Source organism: Pongo abelii, chromosome 1, assembly GCF_028885655.2.
Source record: "Pongo abelii isolate AG06213 chromosome 1, NHGRI_mPonAbe1-v2.0_pri, whole genome shotgun sequence".
Taxonomy (NCBI): Eukaryota; Metazoa; Chordata; class Mammalia; order Primates; family Hominidae; genus Pongo; species Pongo abelii.
The window spans coordinates 75,762,409-75,787,169 of NC_071985.2; the positions used below are offsets into that span (position 1 = coordinate 75,762,409).

At 37.9% G+C, this 24,761-nt stretch overlaps 1 protein-coding gene across 18 annotated transcripts in view; it reads right to left on the reverse strand.

Moving 5' to 3' along the window:
- Positions 1 to 24,761, reverse strand: part of RABGAP1L (RAB GTPase activating protein 1 like) — an 857,048-nt gene that overhangs the window by 770,636 nt on the left and 61,651 nt on the right. For 8 of the 18 annotated variants that reach the window (XR_010140177.1, XM_054551197.1, XM_024245454.3 and 5 more), the window contains 2 exon segments: positions 14,417 to 14,587; positions 12,548 to 12,740 (listed from right to left, as the gene is read on the reverse strand). Coding sequence is in view for 17 of the 18 variants with exons in the window: in XM_054551197.1 (XP_054407172.1) it covers positions 12,548 to 12,740; positions 14,417 to 14,554 (331 nt within the window). In the remaining variant the exon portion in view is untranslated. 18 annotated transcript variants of the gene reach the window in all.

A 24,761-nucleotide genomic window follows, 5' to 3' on the forward strand; every position in this document is an offset into this window, starting at 1 on the left:
GGAGCCAAGATGGCCGAATAGGAACAGCTCCGGTCTAGAGCTCCCAGCGCGAGCCACGCAGAAGACGGGTGATTTCTGCATTTCCATCTGAGGTACCGTGTTCATCTCACTAGGGAGTGCCAGACAGTGGGCGCAGGTCAGTGGCTGAGCGCACCGTGTGCCAGCCGAAGCAGGGGCGAGGCATTGCCTCACTTGGGAAGCGCAAGGGGTCAGGGAGTTCCCCTTCCAGGGGTGACAGACGGCACCTGGAAAATCGGGCCACTCCCACCCGAATACTGTGCTTTTCCGACGGGCTTAGGAAACGGTGCCCCAGGAGAGTATAGCCCGCACCTGGCTCAGAGGGTCCTACGCCCACGGAGTCTCCCTGATTGCTAGCACAGCAGTCTGAGATCAAACAGCAAGTCGGCAGCGAGGCTGGGGGAGGGGCCCCCGCCATTGCCCAGGCTCGCTTAGGTAAACAAAGCAGCCAGGAAGCTTGAACTGGGTGGAGCCCACCACAGCTCAAGGAGGCCTGCCTGCCTCTGTAGGCTCCACCTCTGGGGGCAGGGCACAGACAAACAAAAAGACAGCAGTAACCTCTGCAGACTTAAATGTCCCTGTCTGACAGCTGTGAGGAGAGCAGTGGTTCTCCCAGCACGCAGCTGGAGATCTGAGAACGGGCTGACTGCCTCCTCAAGTGGGTCCCTGACCCCTGACCCCCGAGCAGCCTAACTGGGAGGCACCCCCTAGCAGGGGCAGACTGACACCTCACACGGCCGGCCAGGTACTCCAACAGACCTGCAGCTGAGGGTTCTGTCTGTTAGAAGGAAAACTAACAGAAAGGACATCCACACCAAAAACCCATCTGTACATCACCATCATCAAAGACCAAAAGTAGATAAAACCACAAAGATGGGGAAAAAACAGAGCAGAAAAACTGGAAACTCTAAAAACCAGAGTACCTCTCCTCCTCCAAAGGAACGCAGTTCCTCACCAGCAACGGAACAAAGCTGGACGGAGAATGACTTTGACGAGCTGAGAGAAGAAGGCTTCAGACGATCAAATTACTCCGGGCTACGGGAGGATATTCAAACCAAAGGCAAAGAAGTTGAAAACTTTGAAAAAAATTTAGAAGAATGTATAACTAGAATAACCAATACAGAGAAGTGCTTAAAGGAGCTGATGGAGCTGAAAACCAAGGCTCGAGAACTACATGAAGAATGCAGAAGCCTCAGGAGCCGATGCGATCAAATGGAAGAAAGGGTATCAGCCCTGGAAGATGAAATGAATGAAATGAAGCGAGAAGGGAAGTTTAGAGAAAAAAGAATAAAAAGAAACGAGCAAAGCCTCCAAGAAATGTGGGACTATGTGAAAAGACCAAATCTACGTCTGATTGGTGTACCTGAAAGTGATGGGGAGAATGGAACCAAGTTGGAAAACACTCTGCAGGATATTATCGAGGAGAACTTCCCCAATCTAGCAAGGCAGGCCAACATTCAGATTCAGGAAATACAGAGAACGCCACAAAGATACTCCTCGAGAAGAGCAACTCCAAGACACATAATTGTCAGATTCACCAAAGTTGAAATGAAGGAAAAAATGTTAAGGGCAGCCAGAGAGAAAGGACGGGTTACCATCAAAGGGAAGCCCATCAGACTAACAGCGGATCTCTCGGCAGAAACCCTACAAGCCAGAAGAGAGTGGGGGCCAATATTCAACATTCTTAAAGAAAAGAATTTTCAACCCAGAATTTCATATCCTGCCAAACTAAGCTTCATAAGTGAAGGAGAAATAAAATACTTTACAGACAAGCAAATGCTGAGAGATTTTGTCACCACCAGGCCTGCCCTAAAAGAGCTCTTGAAGGAAGCGCTAAACATGGAAAGGCACAGCCGGTACCAGCCACTGCAAAATCATACCGAAATGTAAAGACCATTGAGACTAGGAAGAGACTGCATCAACTAACGAGAAAAATATCCAGCTAACATCATAATGACAGGATCAAATTCACACATAACAATATTAACTTTAAATGTAAATGGACTAAATGCTCCAATTAAAAGACACAGACTGGCAAATTGGATAAAGACTCAAGACCCATCAGTGTGCTGTATTCAGGAAACCCATCTCACGTGCAGAGACACACATAGGCTCAAAATAAAAGGATGGAGGAAGATCTACCAAGCAAATGGAAAACAAAAAAAGGCAGGGGTTGCAATCCTAGTCTCTGATAAAACAGACTTTAAACCAACAAAGATCAAAAGAGACAAAGAAGGCCATTACATAATGGTAAAGGGATTAATTCAACAAGAAGAGCTAACTATCCTAAATATATATGCACCCAATACAGGAGCACCCAGATTCATAAAGCAAGTCCTGAGTGACCTACAAAGAGACTTAGACTCCCACACATTAATAATGGGAGACTTTAACACCCCACTGTCAACATTAGACAGATCAACGAGACAGAAAGTTAACAAGGATACCCAGGAATTGAACTCAGCTCTGCACCAAGCGGACCTAACAGACATCTACAGAACTCTCCACCCCAAATCAACAGAATATACATTTTTTTCAGCACCACACCACACCTATTCCAAAATTGACCATATACTTGGAAGTAAAGCTCTCCTCAATAAATGTAAAAGAACAGAAATTGTAACAAACTGTCTCTCAGATCACAGTGCAATCAAGCTAGAACTCAGGATTAAGAATCTCACTCAAAACCGCTCAACTACGTGGAAACTGAACAACCTGCTCCTGAATGACTACTGGGTACATAACGAAATGAAGGCAGAAATAAAGATGTTCTTTGAAACCAACAAGAACCAAGACACAACGTACCAGAATCTCTGGGATGCATTCAAAGCAGTGTGTAGAGGGAAATTTATAGCACTAAATGCCCACAAGAGAAAGCAGGAAAGATCCAAAATTGACACCCTAACATCACAATTAAAAGAACTAGAAAAGCAAGAGCAAACACATTCAAAAGCTAGCAGAAGGCAAGAAATAACTAAAATCAGAGCAGAACTGAAGGAAATAGAGACACAAAAAACCCTTCAAAAAATCAATGAATCCAGGAGCTGGTTTTTTCAAAGGATCAACAGAATTGATAGACCGCTAGCAAGATTAATAAAGAAAAAAAGAGAGAAGAATCAAATAGATGCAATAAAAAATGATAAAGGGGATATCACCACCGATCCCACAGAAATACAAACTACCATCAGAGAATATTACAAACACCTCTATGCAAATAAACTAGAAAATCTAGAAGAAATGGATAAATTCCTCAACACATACACCCTCCCAAGACTAAACCAAGAAGAAGTTGAATCTCTGAATAGACCAATAACAGGAGCTGAAATTGTGGCAATAATCAATAGCTTACCAACCAAAAAAAGTCCAGGACCAGATGGGTTCACAGCCGAATTCTACCAGAGGTACAAGGAGGAGCTGGTACCATTCCTTCTGAAACTATTCCAATCAATAGAAAAAGAGGGAATCCTCCCTAACTCATTTGATGAGGCCAGCATCATCCTGATACCAAAGCCTGGCAGAGACACAACAAAAAAAGAGAATTTTAGACCAATATCCTTGATGAACATTGATGCAAAAATCCTCAATAAAATACTGGCAAACAGAATCCAGCAGCACATCAAAAAGCTTATCCACCATGATCAAGTGGGCTTCATCCCTGGGATGCAAGGCTGGTTCAATATACACAAATCAATCAATGTAATCCAGCATATAAACAGAACCAAAGACAAAAACCACATGATTATCTCAATAGATGCAGAAAAGGCCTTTGACAAAATTCAACAACCCTTCATGCTAAAAACTCTCAATAAATTAGGAATTGATGGGACGTATCTCAAAATAATAAGAGCTATTTATGACAAACCCACAGCCAATATCATACTGAATGTGCAAAAACTGGAAGCATTCCCTTTGAAAACTGGCACAAGACAGGGATGCTCTCTCTCGCCACTTCTATTCAACATAGTGTTGGAAGTTCTGGCCAGGGCAATTAGGCAGAAGAAGGAAATAAAGGGTATTCAATTAGGAAAAGAGGAAGTCAAATTGTCCCTGTTTGCAGATGACATGATAGTATATCTAGAAAACCCCATTGTCTCAGCCCAAAATCTCCTTAAGCTGATAAGCAACTTCAGCAAAGTCTCAGGATACAAAATCAATGTGCAAAAATCACAAGCATTCTTATACATCAATAACAGACAAACAGAGAGCCAAATCATGAGTGAACTCCCATTCACAATTGCTTCAAAGAGAATAAAATACCTAGGAATCCAACTTACAAGGGATGTGAAAGACCTCTTCAAGGAGAACTACAAACCACTGCTCAAGGAAATAAAAGAGGATACAAACAAATGGAAGAACATTCCATGCTCATGGGTAGGAAGAATCAATATCATGAAAATGGCCATCCTTCCCAAGGTAATTTACAGATTCAATGCCATCCCCATCAAGCTACCAATGACTTTCTTCACAGAATTGGAAAAAACTACTTTAAAGTTCATATGGAACCAAAAAAGAGCCCACATCACCAAGTCAATCCTAAGCCAAAAGAACAAAGCTGGAGGCATCACACTACCTGACTTCAAACTATACTACAAGGCTACAGTAACCAAAACAGCATGGTACTGGTACCAAAACTGAGATATAGATCAATGGAACAGAACAGAGCCGTCAGAAATAATGCCACATATCTACAACCATCTGATCTTTGACAAACCTGACAAAAACAAGAAATGGGGAAAGGATTCCCTATTTAATAAATGGTGCTGGGAAAACTGGCTAGCCGTATGTAGAAAGCTGAAACTGGATCCCTTCCTTACACCTTATACAAAAATCAATTCAACATGGATTAAAGACTTAAATGTTAGACCTAAAACCATAAAAACCCTAGAAGAAAACCTAGGCAATACCATTCAGGACACAGGCATGGGCAAGGACTTCATGTCTAAAACACCAAAAGCAATGGCAACAAAAGCCAAAATTGACAAATGGGATCTAATTAAACTCAAGAGCTTCTGCACAGCAAAGGAAACTACCATCAGAGTGAACAGGCAACCTACAAAATGGGAGAAAATTTTCGCAACCTACTCGTCTGACAAAGGGCTAATATCCAGAATCTACAATGAACTCCAACAAATTTACAAGAAAAAAACAAACAACCCCATCAAAAAGTGGGCGAAGGACATGAACAGACACTTCTCAAAAGAAGACATTTATGCAGCCAAAAAACACATGAAAAAATGCTCACCATCACTGGCCATCAGAGAAATGCAAATCAAAACCACAATGAGATACCATCTCACACCAGTTAGAATGGCAATCATTAAAAAGTCAGGAAACAACAGGTGCTGGAGAGGATGTGGAGAAATAGGAACACTTTTACACTGTTGGTGGGACTGTAAACTAGTTCAACCCTTGTGGAAGTCAGTGTGGCGATTCCTCAGGGATCTAGAACTAGAAATTCCATTTGACCCAGCCATCCCATTACTGGGTATATACCCAAAGGACTATAAATCGTGCTGCTATAAAGACACATGCACACGTATGTTTATTGCCGCATTATTCACAATAGCAAAGACTTGGAACCAACCCAAATGTCCAACGATGATAGACTGGATTAAGAAAATGTGGCACATATACACCATGGAATACTATGCAGCCATAAAAAATGATGAGTTCATGTCCTTTGTAGGGACATGGATGAAATTGGAAATCATCATTCTCAGTAAACTATCGCAAGAACAAAAAACCAAACACCGCATATTCTCACTCATAGGTGGGAATTGAACAATGAGAACACATGGACACAGGAAGGGGAACATCACACTTCGGGGACTGTTGTGGGTTGGGGCGAGGGGGGAGGGATAGCATTGGGAGATATACCTAATGCTAGATGACGAGTTGGCGGGTGCAGCGCACCAGCATGGCACATGTATACATATGTAACTTACCTGCACATTGGGCACATGTACCATAAAACCTAAAGTATAATAATAATAATAATAATAATAATAATAATAAAAGAAAAAAAAAAAAAAAGACTTGAGTTATAAACTCCGGAGCAACTACTAAAATAATAAGACAAAATTATATAGCTAATGTGCCAATAATGGAGATAAAATAGAACATTAAAAATAATCTAAAGGCAGGAAAGGAGGGGAAAAACAAAAACAGAAGAGACAGAGAAAAACAGCAAGAGAGTAAGTACACTTAGATCCAAATATATTAAAAATTACATTAAAAGTAAATGGTCAGCTGGGCACGGTGACTCATGCCTGTAATCCCAGCACTTTGGGAGGCCAAGGCAGGCAGATCATGAGGTCAAGAGATCGAGACCAACCTGGCCAACAGGGTGAAACCCCATCTCTACTAAAAAAAAAACAAAAAAATTAGCTGGGCATGGTGGCATGCACCTGTGGTCTCAGCTACTCGGGAGGCTGAGGCAGGAGAATTGCTTGAACCCAGGAGGTGGAGGTTGCAGTGAGCTGAGATCGTGCCATTGTACTCCAGCCTAGGCAACAAGAGTGAAACTCCATCTCAAAAAAAAAGTAAATGGTCAGCTTTTTCTGTAAAGGGTCATATGATAAATATTTTAGGTTTGGTGGTCCAAGATACAAAAATCTACAATATTATGCAAGTATTTATACAAGTGAGAAAAAAACCTTCCACAGATTTTTTGACAAAATTTAAAACTTAATTATGGATACTAAAATTTGAATTTCATGTAAGCTTCATGTGTCACAATAGTATTCTCCTTTTGATATGTTAGAGCCATTTAAAAGTGTAAAAACCATTTTTACTTTGCAAGCCACACCATAAACAAGTACGAAGTGGAATTTGGCTCACAGATAGTAGTTTACTTACCCTAGTCTAAACCCAACTAAAAGACTGAGATTGTCAAACTAGATTTTAAAAAGGTATGTATAAGAAACACTCTTTAAAGATAAAAATAGATGAAAATTTTTTTTAAAAAAAAGGAAAAAGAAAAATATATACCATGCAAATACTAATCATAAGAAACCAAAAGTGGCTATATTAATATAAGAAAAACTAGACTTCAGGACAAGGAATTTTAACAAAAAGAAAAGGGATATTTCACAATGCTAAAATGGTCAATTCATTAAGAAAACACAAAAATTCTAAGTGAGTATGCCCTTAATAGCAGAACTTCAAAATAGCTGAAGCAAAAACAGACTCAAGATTATTGAACTGGAACAGTCAAACTGAAATAAGTCTGTTACAATTTATCTCTCCCACTGTTATAAGTTATCTCTCCCACAGATTATACCTGAAAACTCTTGACAGAATATAAAAAGCAACGACCAGAGGACTCTTTCTTTCTTTTTTTATTGAGATTGGGTTTCGCTATGTTGCGCAGGCTGGTCTTGAACTCCTGAGCTCAAGTGATCCGCCCACTTTGGCTTCCCAAAGTGCTGGGATTACAGGCATGAGCCACCACATCCAGCCTCTTTTTAAAAAGTAAACAGGAACAGCCAGATTGGAGAGGAAAGTGAAAACCTGAACCTCTGTTACAGTGGTGAGTTTTCCATTTTTCTGATCATCACCTCCCAGCTTTGACCTAAGGGTGGTCCGAGTTGCAGAACAGCAGTGAGCAACAAAACAAAGAAATCCAATCTTTCTGGCCAAATAACAGAAAAAGAAGTCCCTGCAAACTAGAGAGTATCTGAGAAATCATGACTTGTTTCTGTTTTGTTTTCTCTCCCAGTTCTACCACTAGCCCCAACCACAGAACTACCTGAAATGCTGGTAGTGGCGGTGGTACTGTAAGCATCTACAATCTGCAGGAAAAGAAATGTGTCTCAAAGGCTAAAATACCAAAGCAAAGAGGCCCCTATAACCCAGAAATGGAAAAGAAAAACTCTATTTTTTTTTCCTCTCTTTTCTCTCACCACTTTGTCATAAAGTGCTCCAGACACGAGATTCTGCAAAACAGCACAAAGCAGCAAAAACTCTAAGAAAGAAACCTGTCTTTCTAACACAGGAGTAGAAGGAAAACGGCCAAAGGAAGCCAGAGAGTGTGGGGAAATCTGAGAGAGGAGAGAGGTGAAGAAGATAATCCCCTAATTCTGTGTGTAAACTAACAAACTGTGTATGCATGTGGAACAGACTGAAGAAGCACAGCAAAGGTTTTGAGAATTGAAAATACTTTGGAACCAGAAAGCAAGACAGATCTTGCAGTCTGGACACAACCAGGTGGAATGTCTGCTTTTAAAAAAAAAAAAGTCAACATTCTTCAGAGGATTTTAACAAGAAATAGTCTGAAAACATAAGATTCGAGAAATCTGCGAACAAGCCAATTACTCAACAAACATAAAAGGGTGATCTATTCTCAAATGAAAAAATAATCCACAGACCAATCCCAACATGTCCCAGTTGCCCCATAAATACTCCATAAAATAAACGTGAAAACACCTGTAATGAATAAAAATATCAAAACTATCAACAAACAAAAAAAACTTTAAAAAAATGTAAATTTAAAAACAGAAAAATACAATATCTAAAATTAAAAATTCATCAGATGATCTCAGTAGAAGAATGGAGATTAACAAAGTAAAAAAGTCAGTAAGCTTGAACGTAGGGAAAACAATGAAAAGAGCCTAAGGAATTGTGAAAACGGTATGAAAATGTCTACCATTTTTGTCTACTGAGTCCCAGAAAAGAAAGAGATTAGTGTAGAAACAAAACAATTACCAAGAAATAATGGGTGAAAACTCCCAAATTTGGTTAAAGATATAAATTTACAGATTCAAGAATCTCAGTGATCCAAAAAAAAGATAAACTCAAAGAAAACCACACACAGATAATCAAACTGCTGAAAAGAAAACAATGAAATAAAAGTACTGAAAGCAAAGAAAAATAACACATTACAAATAGGAGAACAATTATTCAAATCACTTCAGATTTGTTATCAGAAACAATGGAGATGAGAAGACATTGGAAAAGCATTTTTAAAGTGCTCAAGAAAATATACGTATGACTGTTGAAAGCAAAATTATCAGACTGGTACGTTTTTCAATGTATGTATATGTAATACATGTCAATATCAGGAATGAGAGGATATTAATACACATCCTGCAGACATTAAAAGGATAATAAGAGAATATTACTCTATAACAGAGAAACAACTCTATCCCCATACTTAGGTGAAATTGACCAATTACTTGAAAGATGAAAACACCGAAGTACACTCAAGAAGAAATAGATAACCCGAATGGTCTTTTGCACTCAGATTTAAAATTTTTTTTTGAGACGGAGTCTCACTCTGTTGCCCAGGCTAGAGTGCAGTGGTGTGATCTCGGCTCACTGCAACCTCCGGCTCCTGGGTTCAAGTCATTCTCCTGCCCAGATTCTCAGCTGGGATTACAGGCATGAACCACCATGCCCATCTAATTTTTGTATTTTAGTAGACACGGGGTCTCACCATGTTGGCCAGGCTGGTCTTGAACTCCTGACCTCAAGTAATCCACCCACCTTGGCCTCCCAAAGTGCTGGGATTACAGGTGTGAGCCACCATGCCCAGCCCAGACTTAAATTTTTCTATAATGATACACAACTATCTTTTCTTTTTCTGATTTGGCTTTTCCTACCCTGACAATCACAAAAATATGCTCCATTGTTTTCTTCTTACAGGCTTATTTTTCACTTTAAATATTTGATTCACTAAAAATAATTTTTATATACAACTAAGGAACCTAATTTTATTTTATTCCACTCAAAGATGCAACTGTCCCAACACCATTTACTGCATAGTTACCATTTCCCCCAGTGATATGTGAAGCGAATTCTGTCATATACTGAAATCCTTTATATACATAGGTTTGTTTCTGGTACCCTGTTCTAGTGATTCACTTCTATAACAAGCCAATAATATCACATTGGTTTAATCATTGTAACTCTGTAGTCTATCTTAATACATAATATTCTTTTTAAAAATTTTCTTAGCTACCTGTGTACCTCTACTTGTCCAGATACATTTCAGAATGTTTATAAAAATAACTGAAAATTTGAAATTCCCACTCAAGTTACAGACTAATTTGGAGATAAGTTACATTTTTTCAAGGTTGACTCCTATCAATCAACATGGCATCTCTCCCCATTCATTCAGGTGTTCATTTCCTTCAATAACATTTTATAATTTTATTAAAATTTTACATGAATTTTTGTTTCTTCCTTGATACCTATTATTTTTGTTGGTATTATGAATGGCAATTTTATTTTCTACTGTTGGTGCTAATCTTCCTAGAAGTCGTTAAATCTTTTTTTTTTTTTTGAGATGGAGTCTCACTCTGTTGCCCAGGTTGGAGTGCAGTGGCATGATCTCAGTTCATTGCAACCTCCACCTCCTGGGTTCAAGTGACTTTTCTGTCTCAGCCTCCTGAGCAGCTGGGATTTCAGGTGTTCACCACCCTGCCCAGCTAATTTTTTTTTTTTTTTTTTTAAGACAGAGTCTCACTGTGACGCAGGCTGGAGTGCAATGGTGCAGTCTCGGCTCACTGAAACCTCTGCCTCCCGGGTTCAAGCGATTCTCTCGCCTCAGACTCCTGAGTAGCTGGGACTACAGGCACGTGCCACCACACCCAGTTAATTTTTGTATTTTTAGTAGAGACGGGGTTTCACTATATTAGCCAGACTGGTATGGAACTCCTGATCTCGTGACCTGCCCACCTCGGCCTCCCAAAGTGCTGGGATTACAGGCTTGAGCCACCCCGCCCAGCCATTTTTGTATTTTTAATAGAGACGGAGTTTTGCCATGTTGGCCAGGCTGGTCTCAAACTCCTGACTTCAAGTGATCTGCCTGCCTCACCCTCCCAAATTGCTGGGATTACAGGCATGAGCCACCATGCCTGGCAAAAAGTCTTTAAATCTAATAGCTTATCCATTCACTTTCTTAAATACTTTACCAATCATGAGAATTTTTTCACTTTTTTTCTAATCACACTTCATTTCTTTTTCCTGCCATCTTGCATTGGCTGGATTCTTTAGTACAATGTCAAAGAGCTATGGTGATAGCTATCATGCCCTAACTGCTCCTGTTTCAATATATCTTGATGGTAATGCATTTTAAATTTCAGCATAAAACATAAAACTTTGATAGATATTTGGTTAAGCAAGTTTCTTTCTAAGTTTTCCAAGAACTTTACATGTGCATACACATGTAAAATTTTAAATTTTATCCAGTGCTTGTTCTTTATCTATTGACACTTTTTCACTCTTCACCACTTTATGTGGTAAACCACACTGAAAGATTTTTCTAATGCTTAATCATCCTTGCCATGGAAGGCACTGTGATTACATTCCCTACACAAATGCATCCCAGCCCTATTGTGTAACAGTTTGGCTATACCTATACTTACGCTGTACCAAGGTTCATTTGGTTCAGAAATAAATCACGAGTTCCCTAAGCCAATTAGGATAATCCCATCCCCTCTGTCAGAGTGACTTATTTAGAGGTTTGAATGTAACCCAGGCCTACAGCTATCAGTTCATGTCATTTCCTTCACTACTAGAAAATGGTTTCACTGGTCCAAACAGAATGAAACTCAGAACTTTTATTTAATCCGTAAAAGAGGCCAGGGATGAGTGCAATGGCTTGCACTGGTAATCCCGACACTTTGGGAGGCTGAGGTGGGCAGATCGCCTGAAGCCAGGAGTTCAAGACCGGCCTGGTCAACATGGCAAAACCCCATAACTACAAAAAAAAAAAAAAATTAGCTAGGCATGGTGGTACATGCCCAGCTACTCAGAAGGCTGAACAGCATCACTGCACTTCAGCCTGGATGGCAGAATGAGACCCTGTCACCAAAGTAATTTTAAAAATCAGTAAAAGAATGAAGACTTTCTCTTTGCCACCAGGCACAAACAGGTCACCTTCCCTTACCTACCAGTAACCAGCTAAGGAGAAAGGTAACATAGAGAAGATCAGAGCTGAGTAGTTTACCAAAAAAACACCATCAGAGCCTAGATCAAACTATACCTGTGGTGTTTAAGCCAGCTGAAGTTGGAGTTGGTTTTGGTTTTATTTTTGCACCCAAAAGCATCTTGACTTATAAGCTAGTATTCAAAGTACAAATCCTAATTATTCATAGATGTATTTATTATTTAATACACTGTTGGAATTGATATATTTTACTTAGAGTTTTTACTAAATATAACTTTAAATAAGTGTAGTGAAACTGAGTAAAAAGGCACATCACATGAAAGACTATCTCCATTACACTATTCTGTGACACCCAAGTATTTACTCATTCGTCCAGTAAGTATCTGTTGAGGACCTACCATGCATGAAGTACTAGGGGTAAAATGAGGACCCAGACATAGTTTTTGTTCCCAAAGAACATTAAGACCTGATTTTTATAGGCAGAGATATAGGCAGAAACATAACACCGAAGTGGAAACTCTCAACAAGAACTGAAAGCTTGAAAAGAGCTAACAATTTTTTCTGATTTTCATCTTAAAATTTTCACTATTACTTTATCCCATTTCCTTAATAGTTTCTAAGAATTCAATACAGTACCTGTGTTAGACGGATCCAAAATTAACTGAAGAGATGGCTTATTTGTTTGGCTGGCTGGAATATCTCCAAACGAATGGTCTGAAATCTCACTGGAACTTTGACAATCAACAAGAAGACTGCTTTGCCTTTTCTCAGAATCTCTCAAAATCTCTTCCATGGCTTTTTCCAATTGTTCATCACCATTAGAAACTATCTACAGACACAGCAAGACAATTCTGTTTCAATTCTACCATATAGTTCTGAAGCTAAATTTTATGAAAATATTTCATTTCTAGAAGAAATTAAAGCAATCTAAATATTTAAATATGGTTACTAAAATACTAAGAAGTTGTTTCACATATATAATACATTAAAATCCTGGTTATAAAACTAAATTAGAGGAAAACTATTAGTTTCACAAAAGGATTCTTTATAAAACACTTAAGACAGTTTCCAACTACATTTTACATAAGATCCTATTCACAGAGATGTATTTATCTTTTTTTCCCCTTTCTTTTTAAAGACAGAGTCTCACTCTGTCACCCAGGCTGGAATGCAGTGGTGCAATCTTGGCTCATTGCAAACTTCGCCTCCTGGGTTCAAGCGATTCTCATGCCTCAGCCTCTCAAGTAGATGGGACTACAGGCGTGCACGACCACACCCAGCTAATTTTTGTATTTTTTCTAGAGATGGGATTTCCCCACATTGGCCAGGCTGGTCTTGAGCTCCTTACCTCAAGCAATCCGCCCACCTTGGCCTCCCAGAGTGCTGGGAGTACAGGCTATAAGCCACCATGTCTGGCCCTTCTTTTTCTTTTTCTTTTTTAGGAACACACCCTAAAAATCAGATAACCTTAAATTTACATGTCTAAAGGAAAAAATAGGTAAATTTAAATCGGGTCTATTATGAATATCATTTAAAAGGTTATATTTCTTGTTAGCATAGCATAACCATATTTCTGATTTCTTTACAAATTGTTTGCTAGCTCCCAAGATGAATATTGCTAATTTCCTTACACTTAAGTTGACTCATAGTTTTCTCAAAGGCAGATGAAACACAAAGCCTAAGCGAATAAATGATGTCTTAAACACAATAATGCTAAAATACAGGTATCTAAAAATAAAGCCATTATTTAAATAAAATTATAAAACAATATATTCTCAACATAAACATTGAGTAATCTCATTTTCCGAATATATTTTATTAGACTGATATATTAATACACTTTTGATGCCATAGTTAATACTAAATAAAAGTCATAAATAATATGTAGCACTTTTAACTACTTTTCCTATTCCTGTTTCTAGAAGATAGTTATACCATTTTCAAGCCTATATAACTGAGTTTACTTGCTTCCTTTTCTTTGACTTAGAAAGTGCAACACAAAAGTGAAAAAGGGACCATATCTAAATAAAAACTCATATGCTAAAAATATAAGATATGCTTTAAAAACATTCAGACAAGTCGACTGTTAAATCACACAACGGAACGTTACCAGCTGATTTAAAACATAAAAATCATAAAGAAAAAAGAGTCTCTCAAGTGAAAGCAAAACATTTAATTAACTTCTAAAACCCAGCAGTAAGATAAACAAAAACATGCAGATAAAGTAATGTAAAATTTAACCGTTATGTCTAATTCACCAAAAAATCCTTTCTCTTCTTTTTCCTCTTTTATTCTTCCCCCTAAAATTCCAAATCAAAAGGTAAATAACCAAAAGCAAGAACTTTTTAAAATACACAAACCAAATAATTAGGGTCTGGATAAATCAAACATTGATTTTATTTTGAAAGTCAGCACTTGAGAAAAACCTTTGCATTTTCCACATCTCCTAAGTTTCAAATAGTTTTTAATTAAAAATTATACCATATGTAGAAAAGAAAAAAATACCTTCAGTTGAGGTTTTTCTTCATGTTTTGTAGAATTATCATCTGCATACTGAGGAACCAAAACAAATTCTTCACTGTTCATTGTAGCCACAGAATCAGATGATCCACTAACCTTCTGTAATGAAGCTCTGACCTCCATTTCAGTTCTGCAAACTTCTCTTCCCACATCCACCTGGAAAAACAAAAGGGATTAAAAAAAAAAAAACCTACTGATTAAAAACATAAACTAATTAAAAACATGAACTAATAAAGCTTTAAAAATGGTTTATGTGAAGAAGAATCCTGCTGGCTAGATAATTATCTCAAAGTTAGGGAGGCTACCTTCTTGGACTGAGCCACTTAATGGAAATGTACTCTCTCTTCATCCTAAGTTTCCAGACTTATAGAGCCATATTGTTACCTAAAAATTTACACAAACCAGTCCATATCTCAACCCGATTTATCACTGTTTACCTGACACACTCACTCTCATTTCTCTTAGAAATACTGTTTTCTTTTCTTTTTAATAGACGAAATAATTAAATGATACTAGAAATACCTACAAATGCATGCACCGACACAAAACCATATCACTGACACTGCTATATTAATTAAATCTAAATGCTTCAAAAAAAAAAACTTATCTCCTCAAGACCGAATATTGTACCTGCAAATATTTTTTCCGAGTAACTAAAGTTGACTAATACAGAATTCAACATCCTAAGACATATAGCTTCTCTTTCCTGACACATTATCACTTATTAACACCAAAAAGAAAAAGAAAAAAGCTTCTATATTGCCTTCACGTAGCAAATAATGTTTCAGTAATCAAACACAGTGTAATTCCATTTTCTGGATAGATCTCTACAGCATAGAAACAACACTCACTATCATATCCAGAAGTTCATGTACTCACACAACTAAGTTTAACTGCAGACATACACTATATAACAGACACAACTCAGCCCTGAGGTTACCTAAGTGAATAAGGAAAACAAGTAGCCTGCACTTCTGGGGCTTACATACTAGTAAGAAAACAAACAAAAAAGTGAGCAAATGGTGATTCCAAGTCACTCTAAAGGCTATGCAAAAAATAAACACGTTAATGTGACAAACAGTAGCTATGGGAAGTATACGGACAAATTAAGGTGGTAGGAAAAAGCTCTCTAAGAGGAAGATATCTGAGCCTAAACCTGAAAGACAAAAAAGAACCCCACTATTACACAATCTGCTCAGTGACCAAATGAGTAATGTGATAGAGGGGCAGGACGAGCAGGCTAGGGCTAAAGAACACAGGACCTTGTAAGCCATAGTAAGTCTACTGATCCATGCCTAAAATACCCCCAGAAATGTTATTTTTCTTTCTAATTAGGTTACCTTTTTCATTATAGCCTGTAAGTATAGCTGCAATATTCCATTTTGCCATTAGGTGACACTAACACCATTACTCTTGGCAATAAAAAGAATGGTTCTAGCTTCAAGTTACATGTGTATCTTTTAAAAAGTAATTACTTTCCAACTTTATAAAAAATCAAAAATTTCAAGAATATCAGAATAAAGAATAACCATACTCCTGGACCAGTGTAATTAGCTAGCCATCATTTATTTCTGTTATGCATGTTAACACCCTTCCTTTTTAAAACCCAAGCAACATTCATCTGTCCTCTGAAGGTTTTTTTCTCACTTTGTATATTATGTTTCTAAAAATGCAGAAGCCATGTCTTTACTCTTCCAGACTGCACAATGAATCCTTAACTGCCAACACACCACATATTCCAGATGTCTTTCTTTGGTCAATCCTTCAAGTCCTTCTCAGGTTGCTGCTCCTCTACCTGATTTCTAAATGTTAGAAATTCCCTGAGTTCAGATCCTGACCTTTTCCCTTGTCACACACTCTAAGTAATGTCTCTCATTGTCATGGATGAAAATACCACCTACAGGCTAACAGTCTTCCAAATTTCTATCCCAACTCAAATACCTTCTCTAAATTCCTGCCCTGAAATTCACCTCTACTTGATATTTCCATGTGGAAGTCTTATGAGTATCTTAAATGAAACATGACCAAAATGGAATTCCTAATGTCTCCTCCAAACTTGTTTCTAGTCCCGATTTACCATTTCAGTAAATAACACCACTATCTTCTACAAAGTTACTTGAACAAGAAACCTGGATATCATCCTTGATTCACCTCCACTTCTTTACTCCTCACATCAGCAAGTCATGTCAGACCCACTTCCAAAATAAGCCTCACATCTATCCATTTTTCTGTCTACTACTACTACCACTCTAGTCCAAACAATGCTCTTATCTACTGTAAAAGCCTCCTAACCCATCTTCTATTTCCAGTCTTCTTCCCTCAATCTATGTCATTGTTCACAAAGCTGCCATTTTATTTATTTAATTTTTTTTCAAAAAATAAATTAGATTACATGAAAACTCCAGACCAAAACCTTTTCACTAAAATTTAAATGAAATTCAAACTGCTTCCAAAGACTTATGAGGCCCAATACACCCTTACCCCCATCACTTTCTCATTATAATTCCTTAATCACACAAGTTCCAACACAAGCAAAAACCAAGAAAAATCATTGCCAGCAAATCTGGCTTGAAAGAAAGATTAAAAGTAGTTCTTCAGACAGAAAGAAAATTATATAGGTCAAAAATGTGGATCTATGTGATAAAAGGAAGAATAAATGTATTGGATGATTATACCACATGGACAAAAAAAAAACATGACAGCAATGGCAAAAAAAAAAGCGAGAGGGAGAGAGAGGAATTGGAAATATCCTGTTATAAGGTAATGGCACTACTTGTACATGGGTTACATGCAGTATAAAATTATTTAAAAATTTACTTTTTTACTCCTTTATTTTTAATTTTTGTGGGTACATGTGTGTATATTAACATGTTATGTGACATACTTTTACATAGGCATGAAATGCATAATAATCACATCAGGGCAAATGGAGTATCCATCACCTCAAGCATTTATCCTTTGTGTTGGAAGCAATTCAATTATTCTCTTAGTTATTTTTAAATGTCCAATTAAATTGACTACATTCATCCTGCTGTGCTAGCAGATACTAGGTTTTATTCATTCTTTCTAATTATTTTTTCATATCTATTAACCATCCCCATGTCCCTTACCCATCCCACCTTCCCACTACCCTTCTCAGCTTCTGGTAATCATTGTTCTATCTACATGAGTTCAATTATTCCAATTTTTAGCAATCAGAAATAAGTGAGAACATGTGAACTTTGTCTTTCTGTGCTTGTTCACTTTACATAATCACATCTGCTTTCATCCATGTTGCTGCAAAATGACAGGATCTCCTTCTTCTTTATGGCTGAATAGTACTCCACTGTATATGTATACATTTTCTTCATTTATCTGTTGATGGACACTTATGTTGCTTCCAAATCTTGGCTGCTGGGAGTAGTGTTGCAATAAACAAGGGAGTGCAGATATCTCTTCTTCGGAGTATATACCTAGCAGTGGGATTGCTGAATCATGTGAAAGCTCAATTTTTAGATTTCTAAGGAACATCCAAACTGTTCTTCATAGTGCTTGTACTAATTCACACTCCCACCAACAGTGTATCAGGGTTACCTTTTCTCCACATCCTCACTAGCATTTGTTAATGCTTGACTTTTGAATAAAAGCCAATTTACCTGGGGTGAGATAATATCTCATTGTAGTTTTGATTTGCATTTCTCTGATGATCAATGTTGCTAAGCACCTTTTCATATGCCTTTTTGCCATTTGTATATCTTCTTTTGAGAAATGTCTATTCAAATCTATTGTCCATTTTTAAATTAGATTTTATTTTATTATTATTATTATTTTTTTTTTTTTTTTGGAGATGGAGTTTCGCTCGTCGCCCAGGCTGGAGTATAATGGCGTAATGTTGGCTCATTGCAACCTGCACCTCCCCGGTTCAAGCAATTCTCCTGCCTCAGCCTCCCAAGTAGCTGGGATTACAGGCGTGCGCCACTACACCCAGCTAATTTTTGTATTATTGGTAGAGACAGGGTATCACTATGTTGGCCAGGCTGGTCTCGAACTCCTGACCCCAGGTGATCTACCCGCCCTGGCCTCCCAAAGTGCTGGGATTACAGGCGTGAGCCACTGCACCCAATCTAAATTAGATTTTTAATTAGATTAGACTTTTTCCTATAGAGTTGTTTGAGCTCCTTATATATTCTGGTTATCAATCCCTTCTCAGATGAGTAGTTTGAAAATATTTTCTCCCCTTCTGTGGGTTGTCTCTTCACTTTGTTGATTGTTTTCTTTGTTGTGCAGACACCTTTTTAATTTGATGTGACACCATTTGTCCATTTTTGCTTTTTTTGCCCATGCTTTTAGGGTATCACTCAATAAATCTTTGCCCAGTCCAACGTCCTGGAGAGTTTCCCAATAATTTCTCTTAGTAGCTTCATAGTTTGAGGTCTTATATTTGAGTCTTCAATGTATTTTAATTTTGTTTTTGTATATGATGAGATACAGGGGTCCAGTTTCATCCTTCTGTATATGGATATCCATTTTTCCCAGCACCATTTATTGAACAGACTGTCCTTTCCCCAGTGTATGTTCTTAGCAGCTTAGTCAAAACTGAGTTCACCAGAGATGTACAGATTTATCTCTGGGTTCCCTATTACATTTCACTGGTCTATGTGTTTCTTGCTAGTACTGTTTTTTGCTGTTTTGGTTACTATAGCTATGGAGCATAATTTAAAAGCAAATAATGTGATTGCTGCAGTTTTGTTCTTTTTGCTTAGGATAGTTTTGGCTATTCTGGGTCTTTTGTAGTTTCATATAAGTTTTAGGACTTTTTTTTCTATTTCTGTGAAGAATGTCATTGTTATTTTGATATGGATTACATTTAATCTATAGATTGCTTTGGGTAAGTATGGGCATTTTAACAATATTGGTTCTTCCAACCCATGAACATGGAATATCTTTCCAATGTTGTGTCTTCTCTGATTTCTTACATCAATGTTTTATGGTTTTCATTGTGGAAATCTTTCACTTCTTTGGTTTATTCCTAGGTATTTTATCTTATTTGTAGCTATTGTAAATGGGATTACTTTCTTGGTTTTGATTTCATATTTTTCACTGTTGGCATATAGAAATGCTACTGATTTTTATATGTTGATTTTTTATCCTGCAACTTTAATAAATCTGTTTATCAGTTCTAACAGTTTTTTGGTGGAGTCTTTAGGTTTTTCCAAATATAAGACCATATCATCTGCAAACAAGGATAATCTGACATTTTCCATTCCAATTTGTATGCCCTTTATTGCTTTCTCTTGTCTGATTGCTCTAGCTAGGACTTCCAGTATATGCTGAAAACAAAAGCAGTGGAAGTATGCATCCTTATTGTGTTATCAATCTCAGAGAAAAGGCTTTCAGCTTTTCCTCCTTCAGTATGATATTAGCAATGGGTCTCTCATATATGGCTTTTATTATGTTGAAGTATATTTCTTCCTTACCCAGTTTTTTAAGGGTTTTTATCACAAAGGGATGTTGAATGTTTTCAAATGCTTTTTTATCATCAACTGAAATCATCATATGGTTTTCATCCTTAATTCTGTTGATATGATGTATCACACTGATTGACATGTGTCTGTTGAACCATACTTGCATCCCTGGGATAAATCCCACTGATTGTGATCAATTTGATCTTTCTAATGTGTTCCTGTGTTTTGTTTGGTAACATTTTGTTAAGGACTTTTGCATCGCTATTCATCAGAGATATTAGCCTACAATTGTTTACTTGTTTGTTTTTGATGTGTCTTTGGTTGGGTATGAGGGTAATACTAGCCTCTTAGAATGACTTTGAAAGTATTCCCTTCTCCTCTATTTTTTGGAATAGTTTGAGTAAGTCTCACTCTGTTGCTCAGGCTGGAGTGCAGTGGCACAATCTCGGCTCACTGCAACCTCCACCTCCCAGGTTCAAGTGATTATCCTGCCTCAGCCTCCAGGGTAGCTAGGACTACAGGCATGCACCACCATGCCCAGTTAATTTTTGTATTTTTAGTAGAGACAGGGTTTCACCATGTTGGCCAGGCTGGTCTTGAACTCCTGACTTCAGGTGATCCACCCACCTCAGCCTCCCAAAGTGCTGGGATTACAGGCGTGAGCCACCATGCCCAGCTGGAATAGTTTGAATATATTTGATTAGTTCTCTAAACGTTTGGGAAAGTTCACCAGTGAAGCCATCAGGTCACAGGCTTTTTTTGCTAGGACACTTTTCATTACAGCTTCAATCTCATTACTTGCTATTGGTCTGTTGAGGTTTTGGATTTCTTCACAGTTCAATCTTGATAGATTGTATGTGTCTAGGAATTTAGCCATTTCTTCTAGGTTTTCCCATTTATTGGCATATAGTTGCTCAGAGTAACCACTAATGATCCTTTGAATTTCTGCAATATCAACTGTAATGCCTCCTTTTTCATCTCTGATTTTATTTTATTAATTTGGATCTCTCTTTTTCTCTTAGTCTGGCTAAGGGTTTGTCAATTTTAATTAACTTTTCAAACCACCAGCTTTTAGTTTTGTTGATCTATTATATTATTTTCTTCATGTCAAATTAATTTATTTCTGCCCTGATCTTTATTATTTCTTTTTTTCTACTAATTTTGGGTTTGGTTTGCTCTTGTTTTTCTAGTTCTTTAGGATGTATTGTTAGGTTGCTTACTTGAAGTTTTTCTTCTTTTTTAATGTAGGCACTTACAGTAATAAATTTCCCTCTTAGTACTGCTTTAGCTGTATCATATATGTTTTGGTATCTTCTGTTTCCATTATCATTTGTTTCAATGAATTTTTCAATTTCCTCCTTAATTTCTTCATTGACGCACTGGTCATTCAGGAGCATGTTGTTTAATTTCCATGTGTTTGTATAGTTTCTAAAATTCCTCTTGTTACTGATTTCTATTAGGTTGGTGCAAAAGTAATTGCCTTTTTAACGGCAAAGACCACAATTACTTTTGCACCAACCTAACAGTTTCATTCTGTTGTTGTCAGAGACAATGCTTGATATTATTTCATTTTTTTAATGTTTTAAAACTTGTTTTGTGACCTAACGTATGGTCTATCCTTAAGAATAATCCATGTACTGAGGAAAAAAATACGTATTCTTCAGTCAGTGGATTAAATGTTCTATAAACATCTATGAGGTCCATTTGGTCTATAAGGCACATTAAGTCTGATTACTCTTTGTTGATTTTTTGACTGGAAGATCTGTTCAATGTTGAAAGTGACGTTTTGCAGTTTCCAGCTGTTATTGTATTTGGGTCTATCCCTCTCTTTAGCTCTAATAATATCTGCTTTATATATCTGGGTGCTCCAGGGTTAGGTGCATATATATGTACAATCATTATATCCTCTTGCTGAATTGACCTTTTAATCATTATACAGTGATCTTCTTTGTCTCTTCTAATAGTTTTTGTCTTAAAATCGATTTTGTCTGATAGAAGTATAGCTATTCCTGCTCCTTTTTGGTTTCCATTAGCATGGAATATCTTTTTCCATCCTTTTATTTTCAGTCTATGTGTGTCTTTACAGGTAAAGTATGTTTTATGTAGGCAACAGATCAGTGGGTCTTGGTTTTCTTATACATTCAGCCACTACTCTGTATCTTTTCATTGGAGAGTTTAGTCCATTTACATTCACTGTTATTGCTGATAAGTAAGGACTTACTCCTGCAACTTTGTTACTTGTTTTCTGGTATTTTGCTTCCTTCTTTCCTTTCTGTCATCCTTTTAGTCAAGGTGATTTTCTATGATGGTATGATTTAATTTCTTGCTTTTCAATTTTTTTGTACTTATTGTATGTTTTTAGATTTAAGGTTACAATGAGTCTTGCAAATACTATCTTGTAACCCATTATTTTAAGCTGATAACAACACTTTGTATAAGCAAGCAAACAAGCAAGAAGAAAACTAATAAAGACACTACACCCTAACTTTATCCCCTGCTTAATCTTTTCTTGTTTCTATTTATATCTTTTTGGATTATCTATGTCTTGAAAAGTTGTTGCAGTTATTATTTTTTATTGGTTCATCATTTAGTCTTTCTACTTAGGACAAGAGTAGTTTACACACCACAGTTACTGTTACCATACTCTGTCTTTTTCTGTGAATTTACTATTACCAGTGAATTTTGTACCTTCAGATAATTTCTTATTGCTCATTAACGTTCTTTTCTTTCTGGCTGAAGTACTCCCTTTAGCATTTCTTATAGGACAGGTCTGGCGTTCATGAAATCCCTCAGCTTTTGTCTGAGAAAGTCTTTACTTCTGCTTCATATTTAAAGGATATTTTCACCAAACATAATATTCTAGAGTAAAAGTTTTTTCCTTCAGCACTTTAAACATGTCCTGCTGCTCTCTTCTGGTATATAAGGTTTCCACTGAAAAGTCTGACACAATGGAGCTCCATTATATGTTATTTGTTTCTTCTCTCTTGCTGCTTTTAGGATCCTTCCTTTATCCTTGACCTTTGGAAGTTTGATTATTAAATGTCTTGAGGCAGCAGTCGTCTTCCTTTAAATCTGCTTGGTGTTCTATAACCTTCTCGTACTTGGATATTGATATCTTTCTGTAGATTTGGTTAAGTTCTCTGTTATTACCCCTTTGAATAAACTTTCTACCCGTATCTTTCTCTATCTCCTCTTTAAGGCCAATAACTTTTAGATTTGCCCTTCTGAGGCTATGTTCTAGATCCTGTAGGCATGCTTCATTGTTTTTGTTCTGTTTTTTCTTTTGTCTCCTCTGTGTATTTTCAAATGGCCTATCTTCAAGTTCACAAATTCTTCCTTCGGCTTGATCAATTCTGCTACTAAAAGACTCCAATACATTCTTCAGTGTGTCAACAGCATTTTTCAATTCCAAAATTTCTGCTTGATTCTTTTTAATTATTTAAATCTGTGTTCAATATATCTGATAGAATTCTGAATTCCTTCTCTATGCTTTCTTGAATTTCTTTGAACTGCCTCAAAACAGCTATTTTGAATTCTCTGTCTCGGTTTCTCCAGAATTGGTTCCTGATGCCTTATTTAGTTCCTTTGGTAAGGTCATGTTTTCCTGGATGGTCTTGATGCTTGTCGATGTTCATCTGTGTCTGGGCATTGAAGAGTTATGTATCTGTTGTAGTCTTCTCAGTCTGGGCTTGTTTGTACCCATCCTTCTTGGGAAGGCTTTCCTAGCATTCAAAAGGACTTAGGTGTTGTGATCTAAGCTGTATCTGCATTAGGGGCACTCCATCCAAACCCAGTAACACTGTGGATCTTGCAGACTCACAAAGGTATCACCCTGATGGTCTTGCGTAAGAGATCTGGGAGAATTCTCTTGATTACCAAGCTGAGACTCTTATTCTCTTTACTTACTTTCTCCCAAACCAATGGAATCTCCCTCTCTGTTCTGTGCCACCTGGGGCTGAGGATAGAGTGACATAAGACTCCTATTTCACCACCACTGAAACTTCACTGAGTCAAACCTAAAGTCAGGACAGCACTGTGTCTCACCAAAGGCCTGCTGTAAGCACTACCTGGCTACCGCCTATGGCAGCTCAAGGTCCTGATACTGTATAATCAACAGGTAGCCAAGCCAGCCAGATCTCTGTCCTTCCCCTCAGGGCAGCAAGTTCCCCTGGGCCCAGGTAAGTCAAGAAGTGTGAGTCAAGAAGTGTCATCTGGGAGCCAGGGACTGGAGTTTAAAAACCTAGAAGTCTACCTAATATTCTACTATGCTACAGATGGGCTGGCACTCAAACCACAAGACACAATTCTTCCACTCATCCCTGTTGTTTCCACAGGCAGAAGAGCCTTATCCTGTGGCCACCCACAACACAGGCCCATTGGGTGTACTTCCAGGCTACTGCCGATGTTCCCTTAAGGCCCAAGGGCTCTTCAGTCAGTTTCTGGTGAATGCTGGCTGGCCTGGGACTCATTCCTCAGGGCAGAGGACTCCCCTCTGGTCCAGGGCAGGTCCAGAAATACCATCTAAGAGCCAAGGCCTGGAAAAGGGGACCCAAAGACTCCACTTTGTGCTCTACCTCATCCCCAACCCCCAGCCCACAGACTGATACTGGTCCCAGGCCTGTTAGGAACCAGGCCACACAGCAGGAGGTACACAGTGCATGAGCGAGTATTATTATTGCCTGAGCTCCACGTCACATCCAATCAGCAGTGGCATTAGATTCTCATAGGAGTGTGAACCCTACTGTGTACTGCACATGTGAGGGATCTAGGTTGAGTGCTCCTTATAAGAATCTAACTAATGCCTGATAATCTGAGGTAGAGCAGTTTCATCCAGCCCCCATTCTGTGGACAACAACCGTCTTCCATGAAACTGGTCCCTTGTGCCA